Consider the following 16,807-nt stretch of genomic DNA (forward strand, 5'->3'; position numbering starts at 1 on the left):
ATTTACAGAGAGAAAATTCAATTCAAAAAGCCGTAATGAAATGAGAGCGAGAGAATCTAATTTAACATCACTGCTCCCCACTGCTGTTTTAAAACGCTTGAACAACTTCTCGGGGCGTTTTGTTTCGTCCGCCGCGAGCCGAGACACTGTGGCATTCATAGCATTTTCTCTCACATCCTGCCATCAATCCATCACTTACGGGTGGGGACCCTAACATAACAAGCTCACGATATCAAAGGTTGGGACATCTGCGTTTTATATGTAAAGACCCTCAAAACACCTGTCAAAGTCCACACTCCACTTGACAAGTTTGACATTTCCATAAAGAGCAGCGGAACCACGTTTTGTTTGTGTACTTTTGTGCTCCAGTCTTTGTCTCTGACATTTAAATCATCAGGGTCGTATCAGCACTGTAACTGACAGACTTTCTGCACCAAAAAGATAGTCAGCCTTCTCATGATGACTCGGCAGAGAAATTCCAAAATTTGGGACCGAGTTGTGCAGGCCAAACAGATCCCCCACCCCGCCCCGTCCAACCTCTGGAAACATCTGGTGGCATAAAATCTCAGGGCCAGCAGGAGTTGGAGCGTTGGTGGTACAGCTGCATTGCTTTCACGGCCATGTTTGACGGTTGGTCCAATCTTCCTGCCCAGCTCCATAAAAAAGTGTTCATTCTGAACGGTATCTTCCTTCGACAGAAAAATCAGCAGCATCGTAAAACCTAATTGGGCTGTGTGAGGCCGCTTTATCTTATTAAAACCCTTTTATTTTATTCTATCTAATCTGAGGAACTTGATTGTTTTACTTAATCATCAAATAAGACAGCTGTTTTAAAAGTGTTTTGGTGCAACATCATTTAGTATCTAATGATTTATTTGTGTTCCAAAAATTATTTGTTAGCTGCAGAGTATATGCATTGTTTTTTAGGAAAATCCTGCGTAGTATGTTTTGAAGCTGCAGTGCATCGAGCTCTCAGGACTCAAGAATTCGAAAGGCTTCATTTTCATATGCAGAAATAAACCAAGATATCAATGCAGTACAATCCTTAGCTCATTATGTCTCTATTGCTGTCAATTTACCTATTTAAAAATGATATAAGAAGTGTATAAAAGAGGAAAGATAAGACATAAACACACAGTCCACTCCACTCACCACTCGTGTACACTCGTACACACTGAGGCAGAATGCTGCACTCTCAGGAACACAATGAGCTGAACTATTAACCAGGATCGGTCATTTATTTAACTTCAGTCGCTGTCACAGCCAGACACTGATTGACCCTCTTGGACAAACTAACTGACAACACACAAACATTAAAAACGCTGAAGGAGGGACCAAAGGTTTGCAGGATACGAGAAAGTTAGAGAGTAAAGCGGGAAGGGCAGGGAGTTTAAACGGGAAAGGTAGAAAAGAGAGAAATGTTATGAAATAAGGATAGAATGAAGAAACGAAAAATGAGGCAAGGAAGGAGCAAATGGGAGCAGAAGAAAAGAAGGCAGAAAGAAAGAAAAAGAAAGAAAGAAAGAGAGAAAGAATAGGAGGTGTTTGCTGCTCCTAAACAATTGACCTGGGCAAGCTTTTGGTGTTTTTTGGCACACAGAGAGAGGCCAAGGCCCAGACTGCTGACGAGAGGCTTAGCTGGTGTGGAGCCACGGTGGGTGGAGCATCACACTGTGAGGGGGGGAGTCAGGGGAGGGAGGATGGGGGGGCCGGACTGCCCTCTGACACGACCCTGTCACAGGAGAGTAGAACCAACACGTAACGTAGGCCGTCCAAATAGCTGAGAATAAGGTAAGACGCTGATTCTATCCACCTCAGTATCTGTATGTGCATTAACAGGATTCTGCTTCTTCAGTTGTTTGCCTTTTATGCAGATATACAAAATCTATTGTTTGTTAGCCACATAAATCAATTACAGCAGCAAGGTGTCTGTATGTATTTTCTGCTGTTGATGAGCAGCACTCCGAACGTTACCAGGCCTGTGCGACAGAAACTAGTCATCTATAACAGAAGCTGCTTAAATCTTCTCCTTGTTTAGCATTGCACTCCTAATGCCACACAGCAGGTATTCTAGAAATTCACCTGGACAATGTGCTCCCAGCAGCCATTCAGCGGGTATAAATGACCATCACCTTTCACAGCCTACACATGACAGAGGCTCACATTCATCACGTACACACACACACACACACACACACACACACACACACACACACCCTGCCACAGTGAAAAAAAGAAAAACCTATAGATAAAAAATGATAATAATAATAATAATAATAATAATAATGTCAAGAAAAAGCAGTACTGCCTTGGGGTAAAATGCAAACCAGTGTGTGTTTTATGTGTATTTTATATCTTGTAAATTTAAAGTAAGAGAAGACAAAACGCTTCACTAAAACTAAATATGAGAGTATAAATCTTATTTAACAGAATATATTATTCTAAATGTACAGTATTACACTTTTTTTATAATCCCTAAAAAAAATTAGCACTGTAAAACTAAATCGTAAAAACGTAGATACGACTTCAAACACGTTCTAGTTAAACCTTAGAATACACAGAGATCAGGACGCAGGTAGGTCCAGTGTGAGGTGTGACTCTGGGTTTACAGGAGTAACAGGTGTGACCTCAGAGGTCATGTATAGTTGTTCTGTAGGCACACTGAACGGCGAGGTGTGCGGCACCGACACGCTCATTAAATGACAGTCTGCTTGTGTTTACCTGCCTTACAGATGTTGAGCGGAGCTTTAAGAATGGACCTTCATTCAGTATTGCACTGCCCTCAAGTGTTCACAGTCGAAAGCTTACACTGTAGTGTGTGTGTGTGGGTGCTACAAAGTTTCACACGATGAAGGATTCTGTATTGTACTGCGTAAAATAAAAGGATCCTGTGTTCATTATAAAAAGGATGATACAACTGTCCAAATATAGCACACAAATAAAGTACACTGTGATTATTCTCCTCTGTGTGCAGCAGTATGTGCTGCAATCGTAATACTACAACTGGTCGCTTATTAGAAGTAATTATAAAATAAAAGTATTACTTTGCCTTGGGGGGCTTTACGATCTGTACAGTCAACTCCCCCACAAAAAATTATTTTAGCAGGGAGAAGAAAATGGAAAGAAATGTAAAGAAGAGCCACGGAGGAGGGATCTATTTTACAGGACAGACAGACGTAATGGATGTCAAGTGTACATTCAGAACAGCAACATCACAGTATAAAGATAACAAGATAAGATATCTGATACAAGTACTGCAGGTTAGTGAGTTAGCAGTAGTAGTCATGATCAACCAGGAAACAGCACTTTGTTGTTTTTATCATCATTTCTGTTCTGTTTGTATCAAATCTATAAATAAAATCTGAAATAAACATAAAGTACTTACTATGAAGGTGATGGTAATGATGGCAGGATTGGGTCATTTTTTTCAAGAGTACAGAGGAATTGTACTCAAGCACAGGTACAGAAATACTTAAGTTAAAGTAACAAGTAATCTTCTGGAACAATACTCAGATTGTTGTACTTTTTAATCGATTATGTTTAATGCATCACCAGTTGCAGGCTTTCCGTCTGAATTAAATGTTCTGCTCAGTGGTCACCACTCCGACCTGCGCCTGCTGCACTGTAAAATATGACAGAGACTTTACTTCAAAAAATCAAGGAAGCCGATTACCTTAGACCAAGTGTATTAGACTAATAATTTTATATTTTGTTTCGCTTGTGCAATTTCAATTTGATAGTCTAATTTACTTGGTAATTCTGAGCTAATTGGTTTCTTGACTTTTTAAAAGTATAGTCAGCTTTTACATTTTACATTGTAGAGTTTTGTTCTGGTTGTTTGTCCATATGGTAGGGTTTTGTGATCAGATTGCATTATTTGCTTTAAAATTCTGATGAAAATGTTAGATTTACTTTGTAAATGGTCAAATGCATAATTAAGTATAAGCAAAATTACAGACTTGAAAAAATAAAAGCACAAGAACCCTAGAAATTATTTAATTAAAGTGATTTGAGTAGATGTAATGCATATTTTTAAACCCTGATTTTTAATATCCATCAGACAGTATTAATGATAATAGAAGTAGTCATTCTTATTGCTGCAGGCAGAGTAATCACAGTAGTGTCAATACATGTATCCATGTGAGTAGGAGCAATATTATCATTTGCTGTTGTATAATCATCAGTATCTACAGCAGATGTATTATATTGGTATCACAATGTGTTTGTTTATAGGTGGTTATAGTACTGTGGTAGTATGAGTCTTGTCAGAAGCAGTGATGTGCACTCTGTTGTGGACTGTTCTCAGGTTATGAATCTGTTGGGAGAGAGAAAGTTCTACTGAGAGAAAATGAATATTTGTAATCGGTGAGTACTGACGTGAACACCACAACACATCATCTCCACACTGTCTGCTCACACATCCGACTGTCTCTGTGCTCACGAAGAGAAAACTGCATTAGCCTTGTGAACTATTGGCACAACAGGACTCATTCATTTAGATTCATGGAGAAACATCATTCATTAAATAAGTCCATAGTTAATTACAAAAAGATGTATTGCCAACTGTTCAATACCATTCTGATTTTTTATTCAATTTAATCATGTAGTGTTAATTTTTTAACTCCTATATAATCATTATTTGTAGTGGTAAACATAGACCTATAATTATTATTACTGACTGTGCTATGTTTCATTTTATGTTTCATTTTTCTGTAAATTGAACTGAGTGATTTTAAAGCACAAGACTAATTTCATGTGAGGTGACACTCTTATGTAGCTTGTTTAGTCCCAAACCCAAAACATTCTATTTACAATGATGGCAGAGAAAATCACCAAATCCTGCTGGAAACAGAAAACATTAGGTCAATTTGACTGGTGAATTAGTTTAATGATTAATTCATTTAAGAAATTATTGTTGATGATGTTCTGTCAATAATTTTTTGTGCTACCATAGACGTTGGCAATTCCACATTGCAAGTTTTCCTGCTGCTATTTTTTCACCAACCAAATTTAAGACCAACCTACAAAGGTGTCTGCTGGAAAAACACTTGATGACAGTGATAAGAAAGCAGCAGGAACACCTCATAACGTACCGCAGGTCAAATTGTTGATTTATTTGTGGCATTATTTTCATTAGTTTGGCATTAGCTTTTTAAAGTCCCAGGTAGGTCTACACTAATGTTCATCAAGTTCATGTTAGAAGACGGACAAAATATGGAAGTGATAAACAAAGGCAACTAGACTTGCGTGATGTTCTTGAAGACGTTTCACCTACCAAGAGAATTCTACACTTGACAATCGTTTATCCCCCAGATTGTCATTGACCCGCATGACTGAGAACCCTAACAGACACATGGTAGTTTGCCTAAAGATAATTGATTTCTTGTCTTCACACAAATGACTGTGTAAATCAGCTCAGCTAACACTATATACTGTATAACAATGACTTAAGATGTGGATTTCTGAGTTTTTATTGAATTTCAAAGGTTGTATTTTCATCCTGATTATCATGAGGTTCAGTAGGCCTACACATGAAGTATGCCTTGGCCTAATGTTTAATGACTGTCAGGATAAGTGAAGTTGTTGCGCCATGGCTGCTTGGAAACTGTCATTAATAATGAACTTTTCTTTTTTCCTTTTGTGAATGGTTAGCTAGCTTAAATGGCCTTGACTTTGCATTTTGACATCATGTTTAGAGACTGAACCAGTCTGAAACAGAGTGATTAATAAATAAAAAAGGCAGACCAAAATGTAAAAGTTAATTAAAGTAAGTAGGCATATTGCAGTGGTGGCAAAAGGTGTCATGCAGTCGGAGAAATGCCTTTCACAGATAACATCTGTCTGTCATGTCATGAACACAGCCTCACTCGAAGGCAACAGCAGCCTGGATAGGGCAGACATGTGTTTTGCTGAGGATGGTGCAGGTAGGCTACTTGTTGCTCAGCTGTAGCAAGACTAAGCTGATGACAGGCGCATCAAAAGTTAGATTATGCTGCGTTTCACATGCCTTCCTTCCCTTTTTCTCATTACTTTACCTTTGACAACCTAGAAGTAATCATCCTGTCCCAAAAGAGACACGGTTGCTTTCCAGCCTTTAGTCTGCAGCCTGTTGGCTTGCAGTCTGACCCACCATGCAAGTCAAGAGAACAATCTTGATACAGGTCTGATAAAACCCTATCCTCCAAGTCAGGGTAAATTTCTGTAAAATGGTGTGTTCATCTGAAAATATTCTATGTTTAATTCATTTAGTTTTTCTATCATTTTTTTTGTTTTTTGTTTTTTTCAGCTAACCAGCACGTTGTGGCTGAGGACTATTAACTGTTATGTTCATTAATTTTTTCTCATGATTTTGTAGGCCCTCAAAATGATTTTAATGATAATAGGTTTTCAAAAATATATGGTATTTGCCTCCATTTTGTGCAAAAGTAAAATGAGAAAAAGTGTTAACTGCTTCCCAAATAGACTTTTTGCACAGGAGCTATTTCAATATGCAACAGTGGCTTAACACATCATTAGGAATTACAGTAATGCTGTGGTGGCTGCTGTGAAAAAGGTCTACTCCCTAAAAAAGCACAGGGCAAGTCGTCAGTATTCTCAAAGGAAGGACACTACCTTAATTACATTTTGATTTACTTAAACATTTTACTGAAGCAAAATTGTGGCGGTACTGGCATGAAATTACTAACATACATACAAATATTTAAAAAAAAACATTAAAATCTAAGGGGGAATGCCCAATCCACTACTTAGACAATAAGTAACAAATGCCTCTTCTGGGTACAACAAACGAATGCTTCGTACAAGTCCAAGGGAAATAAAATGTCAAACTGAAGGTGTATTGGGGCTTGGAGTTTAAAGGCTCCCAAATAAACACAGATTCCTCACTACAAATGAATTGGGCAGCCAAGAAAAACCCAATAGGGCCTAAACAGACCAGAGTTTCTGGGTGGTACTGTAAGGGGAATGAGGTTCACAGCGAGTCAGGAACAGGGACAGAATGAGGGTGAGAGCCACCGGCGTGCCATTTCCCACCTCTCTTAAGCCTTAACAAAAAGGGTGTCATCACGCCATGATTGGCTTGGAGGGAAATGCACCCGAGCTGTTTCCAATCCTCAATGAGGAGTCAGTCTACTCACCTGCACACAGGTGTGTCCCCTGCAATTAGTCATGAGGGATTTTGGAAAATCAGCCCAAAACAAAGAAAAATCCCAAACAATTGGACTGCTACAAAATTTGCCAAAAAAATGCCTCTGTTTGTTAAATGTGGGTAGAGGAAAGACCCCGTTACCTTTAGCGTGGATCCAGATACAGGGACTGATCCAGGAATCTTTTCCTCACTTTCTTCCACATTGTGATATCGGACATTTTGACACATTTTCTACGTTTTCTACACATGGATCTTGATGAAAAAATTTCTGCTGTGTTTAGGTGGCTCTTCTCTGTGAGTGAGTACACTTTGATCCAATGGATCTGGTGGGGTTTTTTTATGTTGGATTTGGCTTGACTGAATTAAGAGGGACTGTTGGGCGGAGGTATGCACTTTACTGAGTGCCATCCTAGTTTGAATGTAGTGACTTTATATTTTTTAAAAAGTGTATATAAAACGTGATGGACTGGTGAGTGTTTTTACGTTGCGGTATTGCACCTTTCACAAAAAAAAGGATCTGAATACTTCCACCAGGTGCAGGTGGTCCTGACTAAACGTTCTCCAGCTGTTGTGCGTTTGCAGCTGTGTCGCCATCTGCACCAGACAATGTGTGATAAATGATTAACTTTCTTACTCACGGAAGGATGGGATTCAAAGCTGATTATTTGACATGATTGCCAGTGTGGAGATGGCTAAAAGAAGAGTTTTGTACACGTTGGCATGCAGGCCTGCGCATACAGTGTGTAAACATGCACCTTATTATGTACTACTGTCCCATCTGGACAACAGAGCACTGTGTCAGACGCCTCTTGTCCTCGCTATAGTTGGAATCACCATCAGCACATTTCCAGCTTGTGTAAACACAATAAGAGCAAAGGTTGCCCTCAGGTCACACACACTGTCAGGGGCTTTAATAGCGGCTCTTTGAAAGTTAGATTCTGACTGACACAAAAGCAACGTTGTGGACACAAGGACTGACACTGACACAAGGACTCATCTCTGCTCTAAACCAGATAGAAAAGATCAAAGTTAGACGGTCATTTTAGTCGCTCAGATGTTAAAATGTTGAAGCTTGACTGTCGAGTTGTTGACTGCGTGACACGGGGGAAGATGGAACAGTGATGTTGCAACTCCAGTCCTTCGTGGAGGCCGGGTCGTGTGAGATGAGGGATTTTGTTTATGAATGATCAATCATTTGTGGTAAGTCTCGAAGCTGTAAGCTCTTGCGTGTAGTTAGTATTTTTATTTTGAACCTGGAGTCTGTTTGCTGTTGGTGCCCTCAGCTATTTGTATCACATGGAGAGAAACAAATCCAGATGAAACTGGATATGTCTGGTTGCGGCAAGACTGGAAATAAATAACAAATTATGTGCGTCCAGGTCAGCAGTGTTTAGCACTGAGTGAAGAGATATTCTGAATTCTGATTTTGAAACAGTATGAATATCAGTGAGTCTGTGCATATGGTGAACTTACTTAATGTACTGTATGTATCAATGATTATTCAATAAGAATGTTTTATTGGTGGTAGATTGTCTCCTCCCCAATCAATTCTTCCTAAACCGATATCACTAAGTGTCAAAGTGACAACTGGTGATCTTTGTTCGCATGCAGAGAGGGAGGTCGCTGTGCAGAGATGGCTATGGTATGCCTGACCGACTTTGAGGAGTATGCAAAGGAGCATCTCTCAAAGGCCACCTGGGATTATTATGCAGCTGGAGCAGACGAATGCTGCACCAGGGACGACAATATACTGGCTTACAAAAGGTACAGTGAGAAGCACAACATTTACACAGACATTCAAGGTCACCACAAATACAACAATTCAAGTGTATCGCTAGTGTTTAAATATTCAAAGGCACCTTGCTTTATTGTAACTTCATCTAACACATTCATCCAAGCGAATGATGTGATGAATAACAGTTATTTCAATGGATATATGTGATGATATATATGAATTTGACTTCAAAACATTAACAAATGCACTAAAATCATCAACAGAATATGAAGAAATAACACTTTTGTAATCGTGCAAAAGTCGGCTATGTGTTATGTTGCAGATACATCTATTGAAGCTAGCATGCTAACCAGCTGGCCCCGAGCCACTTTGTAGGGTGATAGTCCAATAGTAAACTACAGGAGCCAACACTCCCTCTGTGCTCTGAGCTCCTGGTCAAAGCAGAGTCAGCTAATACGTCTGCCAACTGCACAGTTAACTGAGCTTACTGTCAAACAGCAGCTACAGGATGATATCTTGCCCAATATTTGTTTGGAGTTTGAATGTGACAGGGTCAGTTCTTATGTATCTCACCTTCAACAACTTAAAACTTAAAACTAAAGATCATATAAGGGCACAGTCTGTGAGGCCATGCAGTTTGGTGGACTTTGTGTGACGGCTGTAACTGATTCCTGTACATACTGTACACTACGTGTGGTCGTGATGCCTTACAGTATAATCATAAACAGGCAGTTGCATTTTTACCCTGTGCTGATGCTGCATTGTTTCTCAGGCCCCCTGCAGTGAATAAGGACATGTTTTGAGAGATGCATCACCAGTGGGACAAAGTGCATTCCTCTCAGCTTTCCTAATGTCTCCATAAAGACTGAAAGACTGCTTTCCCTCACTGTGATGGATCTGCACATTTAACTTCTTTGCATCAATAACGTTGTTACTAGGGATTTGTTTGCTGGTGCATTTGGGGTCAGATTAGACATTTTCCCCAGCAGGAATACAGATTGGGCTGTGTCTTGGAAAGATGATCCTAAATCATAGCTTTGGGGAGACAGAGTCCCAGAGGGTCTGTCTATTCTAAGTCAAAGAAATATGACTTGACCGCAAAAACAGTGTGGTATCATCTCAAGAGGGATTTATCTTAAAGGAATGGAATACTGAATATTAAGAATTGGCAATGCTCGGTCAACAGACTGGATTGGTTCCAAAGGTCAAGATTTTTTTTTTTTGTTCAAATGGGAGAAAACCTTTTTTTTTTAAATGCATATTTACAAAAATTGTTCACTGACTTGTACTTTTTGGTATGTTTTATAAAAGTTTGGTATCTGAAATGGAATAAAATTTAACATGCTGTCATGTCATGTATGTAACTGACTACTCTAATGCGATAGACTAGGCGTGCCTTTTTAACCATTCTCTGAAATACAATTTTAAAGTGGCAATTTGTCAGATGGCTGTAGCCAACACTTTAAAACAGGGTCTTCCAGACTTTTTCCATCTGAGAGACAAAATTAAACTGAATTTTGGGCCGTGAGGAATAAGAAAACACTGTAGAATTGTATTGTGTCAGAAGTCTCCCTCTATACACCGCTCTTAGATTACGAAGAGTATTTAGTAATCAATAACTAATACCTCATTTTTAGCTTGCAAAAAATTAAACAGCATGAACAGTGATTTTTTTATGTTATTGTTTTTAATCACATTTTCAAGGAAAACACAGCTCCTGCAAAGAGTGTAGTGAGCAGAAAGTGGTATGCTGCCCCCTGTTGTTTTGGAGCTGCCCTCAAATGCTGGCCATTTCTTCGAAATTACACCTTTAAAAATAACTCCTTGAGGTTAGGACCACACGTATAGTCAAACAATTTGTCTACCATCAGATATTTTGTCAGACTATTCACGCCAATGCAGCTAACAAGTCCCTTTGGAGTTTCACACTATTATGGGCATGTCAAGGAGAAGTTTTGTAGTTTGTTCTAGTTGTTTACGGCTGGGGGGTGGTGGGTACGATTTATCAGATTGATGTGTACCTTGCATTCTCAGTCATTTCATTTGCTGAATTAGGCAAAATGTGTCTGTTCATCCACAGCTTCTCAGTTGATAAAATGATAATGTTGCTCTATTGTGACATGACAAGTATATTTATGATGATATGATGATCTATGATGCCCACTCCTACCTCCTTTAATGACACGGTCATGTGTACTTCACACACAGGATCCGTCTGAGGCCTCGCATCCTGCGGGACGTGTCAGTGAGTGATACACGGACCACAGTGCAGGGGACGGAAATCAGCTTTCCAGTCGGTATCGCACCCACTGCCTTTCACTGTCTGGCCTGGCATGAAGGAGAGGTGGCCACTGCTCGGGGTGAGGACTCTGTGTGTGTGTGTGTGTGTGTGTGTGTGTGTGTGTGTGTGTGTGTGTGTGTGTGTGTGTGTGTGTGTGTGTGTGTGTGTGTGTGTCTGACCCGGTTGTGGTTAAGTACCTGGGAAAAACTGTTGACATATGCCTTCCCGTTATACTTTTCCACAGCATTGATTTTCATGTTTAACCTTCATTTTCAGAGATATGAGTTCCTGCATTGGTTGAGGAAGAAAAGACATGCTGACAGTAACTGAGGTTGTTTTGAGTAGATCATAAACCCTTTTCATAACACACACAGTAAAAATCTGTGTTATTTGGAGACAATATTAACCAATATCAGTGTTAGTATACATTGCCAACACTAGGTGGGAGCATAAGATTGCTACAATCCAATTACTGCTCTTACATTTCTGAGGCTCTGAGGCAGATGGGTGCAGCTTACTGTTACACTGGACTTCTCAAATCAACGTGCAACTTTTCAGTAACCATAGTCATAATTCCTCATCTTCTGCCTCGCAGCCACAGAGGCACTCAACACCTGCTACATCACCAGCACTTACTCCACCTGCTCAGTGGAGGAGATTGTGGCAGCAGCTCCAAACGGTTACCGATGGTTCCAGCTGTATGTGTATCGGGACCGGAAGCTGTCAGAGCAGATTGTGCACCGTGTCGAGTCCCTCGGCTACAAGGCCCTGGTCCTCACCGTCGATGTCCCCTACACCGGAAAGCGCCGCAACGACATCCGCAACCAGTTCAAGCTGCCGCCACACCTCAAGGTCAAGAACTTCGACGGAGTGTTCCAGGTAACGTATTCAGAACTCACAGACAAACCGGAAGTAGTGTCATGAGAAACAACAAAGATGAGACTAAGCACAGACAAGTCAGGTCAAACAAGTAAAGGCCTCTTGATTCACTTCTTCAGTGATGTAAAAGAGCATACAACTGTTTCTAATGCCAATCAACAGAACACAGCCACATTGTTAACTTATATTGTGTGAAATACTGACAGGAAGTGAAATATATTAGTGCAAATTGTTTTTGTGACCTACGGAATGTGGATGCAAGTCATGCATACAAAATATCTGAACTCCACGCACCAACAGTGTCGAACTTGCTTCACAGCAGTAGTTTTGTAGTCATCAGTAAAAGTAGAAGCAACACTAAACCAGAGAACATTTGCTGTAAGCTGATGCTCACAGTGGTTGTGCAAATGCACATTATGCAGGAGACAGCTGTGCCAGAGGAGTACGGGATCCCGGCCAACACCTTGGACCCCTCCATCAGCTGGAAGGACGTGTACTGGCTGCAGTCCATCACCCGCCTGCCTATTATCATCAAGGGGATCCTGACTAAGGAGGACGCCGAGTTGGCTGTGGAGCACGGCGTCCAGGGCATCATCGTGTCAAACCACGGGGGGAGACAGCTGGACGGTGGCCCGGCCTCGGTACTTACTGACTGTTGCCTCTAAAAATGATACTGTGTTAAAGATCAATTTGTTTTAATGTGATAAGTATGGAAGGTAATGCAAGTGTACACCCTTGTTAGGAGGTAACAGCAGTGACGCACCTTCCAGTAAGCAATAGCACTGTCAGTACAAAAGTGAGCAGCCAAAGCAATAGTAGCAGTAGTAGAGACATTACTGCTCCGTCCCACAGCTACAGCTCTCCCTTTCTAGTATTTATACTGTGAGGATTAGTGCAATAAAGTTTGGTTTAATATTAAAGAGTTGAGTGAGAAGACAGATACCACTCTTACGACTGTACATACAGGCACCTCGGAAGCTCAACTATTAGGGATTTTTTGCAGCGACAGTTGAGGAGACATAACAAAAAAAAGCTCCACACTGCACATGCGCAATTCTGCCTCAACATTTCCTGACACTGTAACCTAACAGTGTACTACGGGAGAATGCCTGGTTTTACTGTAAACAGGAGCACACCAAAAAAGGTCAGAAGGCAGCCACAGAAGTTGCCGTTGCTAGAGTTAATGTTGCTCAGTGATATTCGTTTTCCACTGCCACAGCAAAGTATTTACAGATGCGGTGGCTGTCCCTCTACATCACTGTTTAAAGTCACTATTAACATACAATATCTTCATCATCTCAAAAGTGTAAAAGTACTGAGTTCACGCCCTTTCCCGGTTTCCGTTCTTGGACCTCATTTCGGAAAAAATATGTATGGTATTGAATGGAGAGAGGCAAAAAAAAAGTTGATTCTGTTTTAAGTGTCTAATGAATCACACGTATGATGCTTGTCAGTTTAAAAGATATTCATTATAGTCAATTACATCTGTTTGTCATAAAATTGATGAAATGTCAGATTGCGAAAATCTGTCATTATAAAGACTACACAACCAACAGTTTCAACCAACTCTCCTTTCACATCACTGCAGCTGTCAATATGAGCACATTTACTGTGTTTTTCATCTTTGGTAATACTTTTTCTGTGCAGATTAGGCGGCCATGTTGGTGTTAGTGACATCTGTTCAGGATGTAGTTCACTGAGCCTTTAAACACACAACTTGAGGATATTTAAGTTCATTTACAGCAAACGTTTGACGTTCTTCACTTTAAAGATGATCTCTTAAATTGACAGACATCATGTGTGTGATTCATGGCACGTCCCAAAAGGGATCAAAAACTGACAGAAGGAAAAAAGTCCAGCTCGACTTCTGACTGCAGCCTTTTATTTAGCAAAGCTGCCTCTGACAGCTGAAAGCCCGTCAGAGATTTACTCTAGTCTTGTGCCTCTTGCTCTGTCACTGTCTCTTCTTGGCTTCCTCCGTCAGTATCCTTTTCAGGGTCTTGCCGACAGTTTTTTGGTGCAGTGATAGCAGTGTAAACACCACCATGCTCTAAGCAGAGTCAGCTAGCAGAATTCACTTGTAGCTGCACAGCAGTTACAAAGGGCTTTCAGGAAACCCCTTAAATGACAGAGTTAATGCAGAGCAGCCGGAGGACATCAGAGGGAAAACCAGAGGGCATTTTTTTAATTCATGATAATCAGTGAAAGTTGGTTTAGCGTGTGATGTACCGCCATAAAGCTCTACACACTCTGATGCCACTCACTTACTGAAGTTACACAGTGCAGGCAGGTCAAACTTAAAATAAAAATAAATAAAAAAGTGGGTTGTTAAAGTCATTGTTTGTCCAGCATGTGCACTGTTGCTCTAAACATGTTTATCATATACTCGACTCTGTCGCCAACAGATTGACGCTCTGTCAGAGATCGTGGACACGGTGCAGGGCAGGATCGAGGTCTATCTGGACGGAGGAATCAGGACAGGAAGTGATGTACTGAAATCGCTGGCCTTGGGAGCCAAGTGTGTTTTCATTGGCCGTCCAGCAGTGTGGGGCCTTGCTTACAAGGTACAAACAACAGCACAGATCAGTGTGTGATACTGCGCACGTGTGTCTGCTGGCGTATCTTGGGATTAATTATAGCCACACATAAATGTTTTTCACTGAAATGTTATTCCTGACATCTATCTGGCTTTGTTGACATATTGCCTCTCTTGTTTAGTTTCTACCAGACTGCACAGAGCGGCTGTCCTTGACAGCTAAAGTTTATCTTTGAAAGTCATTGACACTACTGGAGCTAGGGCCTTGGTGCAAGGTTTACATGCTAAACGATTGGTTTGAATCCATTCAATTACTGTTTGCAACCTGCAGAGCTGTTCTGCCCTCTGAAGTGGAGGATTTGATCCACTGTTTGAGATGCAGAATTAGAGTTTACAGAAAGTATGAAGTATTTTTCTAAATAAATTAAAGTTTTAAAAGGACAATCACGTCTTAAAAGCTGAAGCTGATGCTGGCTGTGTGCTCTATAGTAACGATGGTTCCTGTGTGATTTTCAGGGTGAGGAAGGAGTGAGGGAAGTACTGCAAATCTTAAATGACGAGTTCCGTTTGTCCATGGCTTTATCAGGTGAGAGATGTGACGTCAAGATACTAAATCAGAGTAACGACGCTCATATATTTAGAGCATTAATATGAAAGCAATGATTTATATTTATCTCATCCAGGCTGCAGGAACGTGGCGGAAATAAACAGGAACCTCATTCAGTTCTCCAAACTCTGAGAGGCCGGCAGAGGAAAGCACCGAGGACAGTAACGGCACCCACAGAACAGGACTCACTACGCCACCAAACCAACCGTGTTGAACAAGAGACCAGGCCTCCACCGTGACAAAGGAACTGAAAGACGTTTGCCTCAGAAGTCGAGACTCTATCATGTCGGGGAAGACGATAACATGCAAGCAGCTTCCATAGTTTGGAAATGACTCATATCCGATATCCAATATGTGCTCATGCAGGAGTGTACAAGTGAGACAGTGTCTTGGGAAAGCTGAGGGTCAGCGGCAGATTTGGCAAGTGAAGAATGAAAGTGTTTTTGCTTTTGGACTGGACAGGCGGGGGGGGCACTTTTCATAAAACCAACACATTATGGGTTTTTATTGTAACAAATCAACTGATGGTGACATATCACTGCGGATGGAGATGCTGCCAGTGCTTGTGATTGAATAAACACCAGCTGAGGTGAAGACGATCTGTTGCTCTGGATCTGTTGTTAGCAGGCGATAGCAGATGTAGCTGTAGATGTAGCAGGAGTCTGTCTTTTGTTTTTCATTTTCTAACTTAATACTGAAGGGTCTTTACATGAACAAATGTACTACAGGGAGTTTTTACTGCTTATGATATAGTCTAATATGTCTTACATCAGGAAACAAGAGTCAGGACACAGGTCATTTCCTTGTAGTTATTACACATATTGTTAATGACTGTCAGCGGGTCACTTACCAACTTATCCTGGCTGGATAAACGCAACACCACTGAAATTTGACCATCATTGTGTTAGAGTTGAGTTATTGATCTTACATAGTCATAAATTGATGCATTATGTCTTCGCCAAGCCAACACGTTCTCACTCCCAACTCGTCAAGTTGTTTTAGGCACCAAAACTACTTGGGAAAGTTTAGGAAAAGAGCTCACTTTCCTACATTATTAAATGTTTGTTTGTTAACTTGACTCTTGGGCACAAACTGGAAACCATCTGGTGTATGATCCACCCCGCCACCCCAACCAGCCCCCCAATTGGACCTCTTTAGCTCTTTAAACTACTGCACTACAATGGCAACTACAAGAAGTGATGCAGTGTAAACAACAGTGTCAAACTTAGAAATGTATACATACATACATACGTGCACTAGCCTGATCAAGATCTTTAACACAAGAAGGAGTGATGCTCATACCACCTCTGTCCACCAGGGCTGCCAGAATCAAGACAAAATGTAAGTTCCTTGCAGATTAAGGTGCAGCAATTATCAATGACAGAGGCACATAGGTGCCACAGTAATACGTAGCAGATCTTCTCTACTCTGTGTTTAAAATCTCTAACAAAACTAATATAATCCTATTATTCCATTGATCAGTACAGAAAGACAGATCTGTGACTGCACTTTGTTTCAGTCACAAGTCTGATAAAGAAAGTGAAAAATAATCTTCCAAATTAAAAGATCAACAGACATTTCGTTTATTGTTTTTGTGTAAGGATGCGTTAGTATGTTACGTG

General features: G+C 40.6%; 1 protein-coding gene across 5 annotated transcripts; it reads left to right on the forward strand.

Annotated features, from left to right (window-relative positions):
- The first annotated feature begins 1,707 nt into the window (after positions 1 to 1,707).
- On the forward strand, positions 1,708 to 15,784 carry hao2 (hydroxyacid oxidase 2 (long chain)). 5 transcript variants are annotated; one of them, XM_030427330.1, is made up of 9 exons: positions 1,708 to 1,791; positions 4,307 to 4,365; positions 8,759 to 8,911; positions 11,091 to 11,242; positions 11,759 to 12,042; positions 12,465 to 12,683; positions 14,448 to 14,606; positions 15,095 to 15,164; positions 15,262 to 15,784. In XM_030427330.1, the coding sequence occupies exons 2-9, from the start codon at positions 4,349 to 4,351 to the stop codon at positions 15,315 to 15,317; spliced, it is 1,110 nt and encodes a 369-aa protein (XP_030283190.1). In that variant the 5' UTR covers positions 1,708 to 1,791; positions 4,307 to 4,348; the 3' UTR covers positions 15,318 to 15,784. The 5 variants fall into 5 exon arrangements, with proteins under 5 accessions (XP_030283190.1, XP_030283188.1, XP_030283191.1 ...); XM_030427328.1 differs by lacking the exons at positions 1,708 to 1,791; positions 4,307 to 4,365 and adding an exon at positions 7,128 to 7,146; XM_030427331.1 differs by lacking the exons at positions 1,708 to 1,791; positions 4,307 to 4,365 and adding an exon at positions 7,176 to 7,445.
- The last annotated feature ends 1,023 nt before the right edge of the window (positions 15,785 to 16,807 follow it).

This window comes from Sparus aurata, chromosome 9 (assembly GCF_900880675.1).
Source record: "Sparus aurata chromosome 9, fSpaAur1.1, whole genome shotgun sequence".
In the NCBI taxonomy this organism is placed as follows: Eukaryota; Metazoa; Chordata; class Actinopteri; order Spariformes; family Sparidae; genus Sparus; species Sparus aurata.

Bases quoted from the DNA above. Each gene is read 5' to 3' on its own strand.
- hao2 (XM_030427329.1), top strand. From the start codon at position 7,404: ATGAAAAAATTTCTGCTGTGTTTAGGTGGCTCTTCTCT. The intron at 12,684-14,447 runs GTACTTACTGAC...TGTCGCCAACAG, and splicing joins TGGACGGTGGCCCGGCCTCG to ATTGACGCTCTGTCAGAGAT. The intron at 14,607-15,094 runs GTACAAACAACA...TGTGATTTTCAG, and splicing joins TGTGGGGCCTTGCTTACAAG to GGTGAGGAAGGAGTGAGGGA.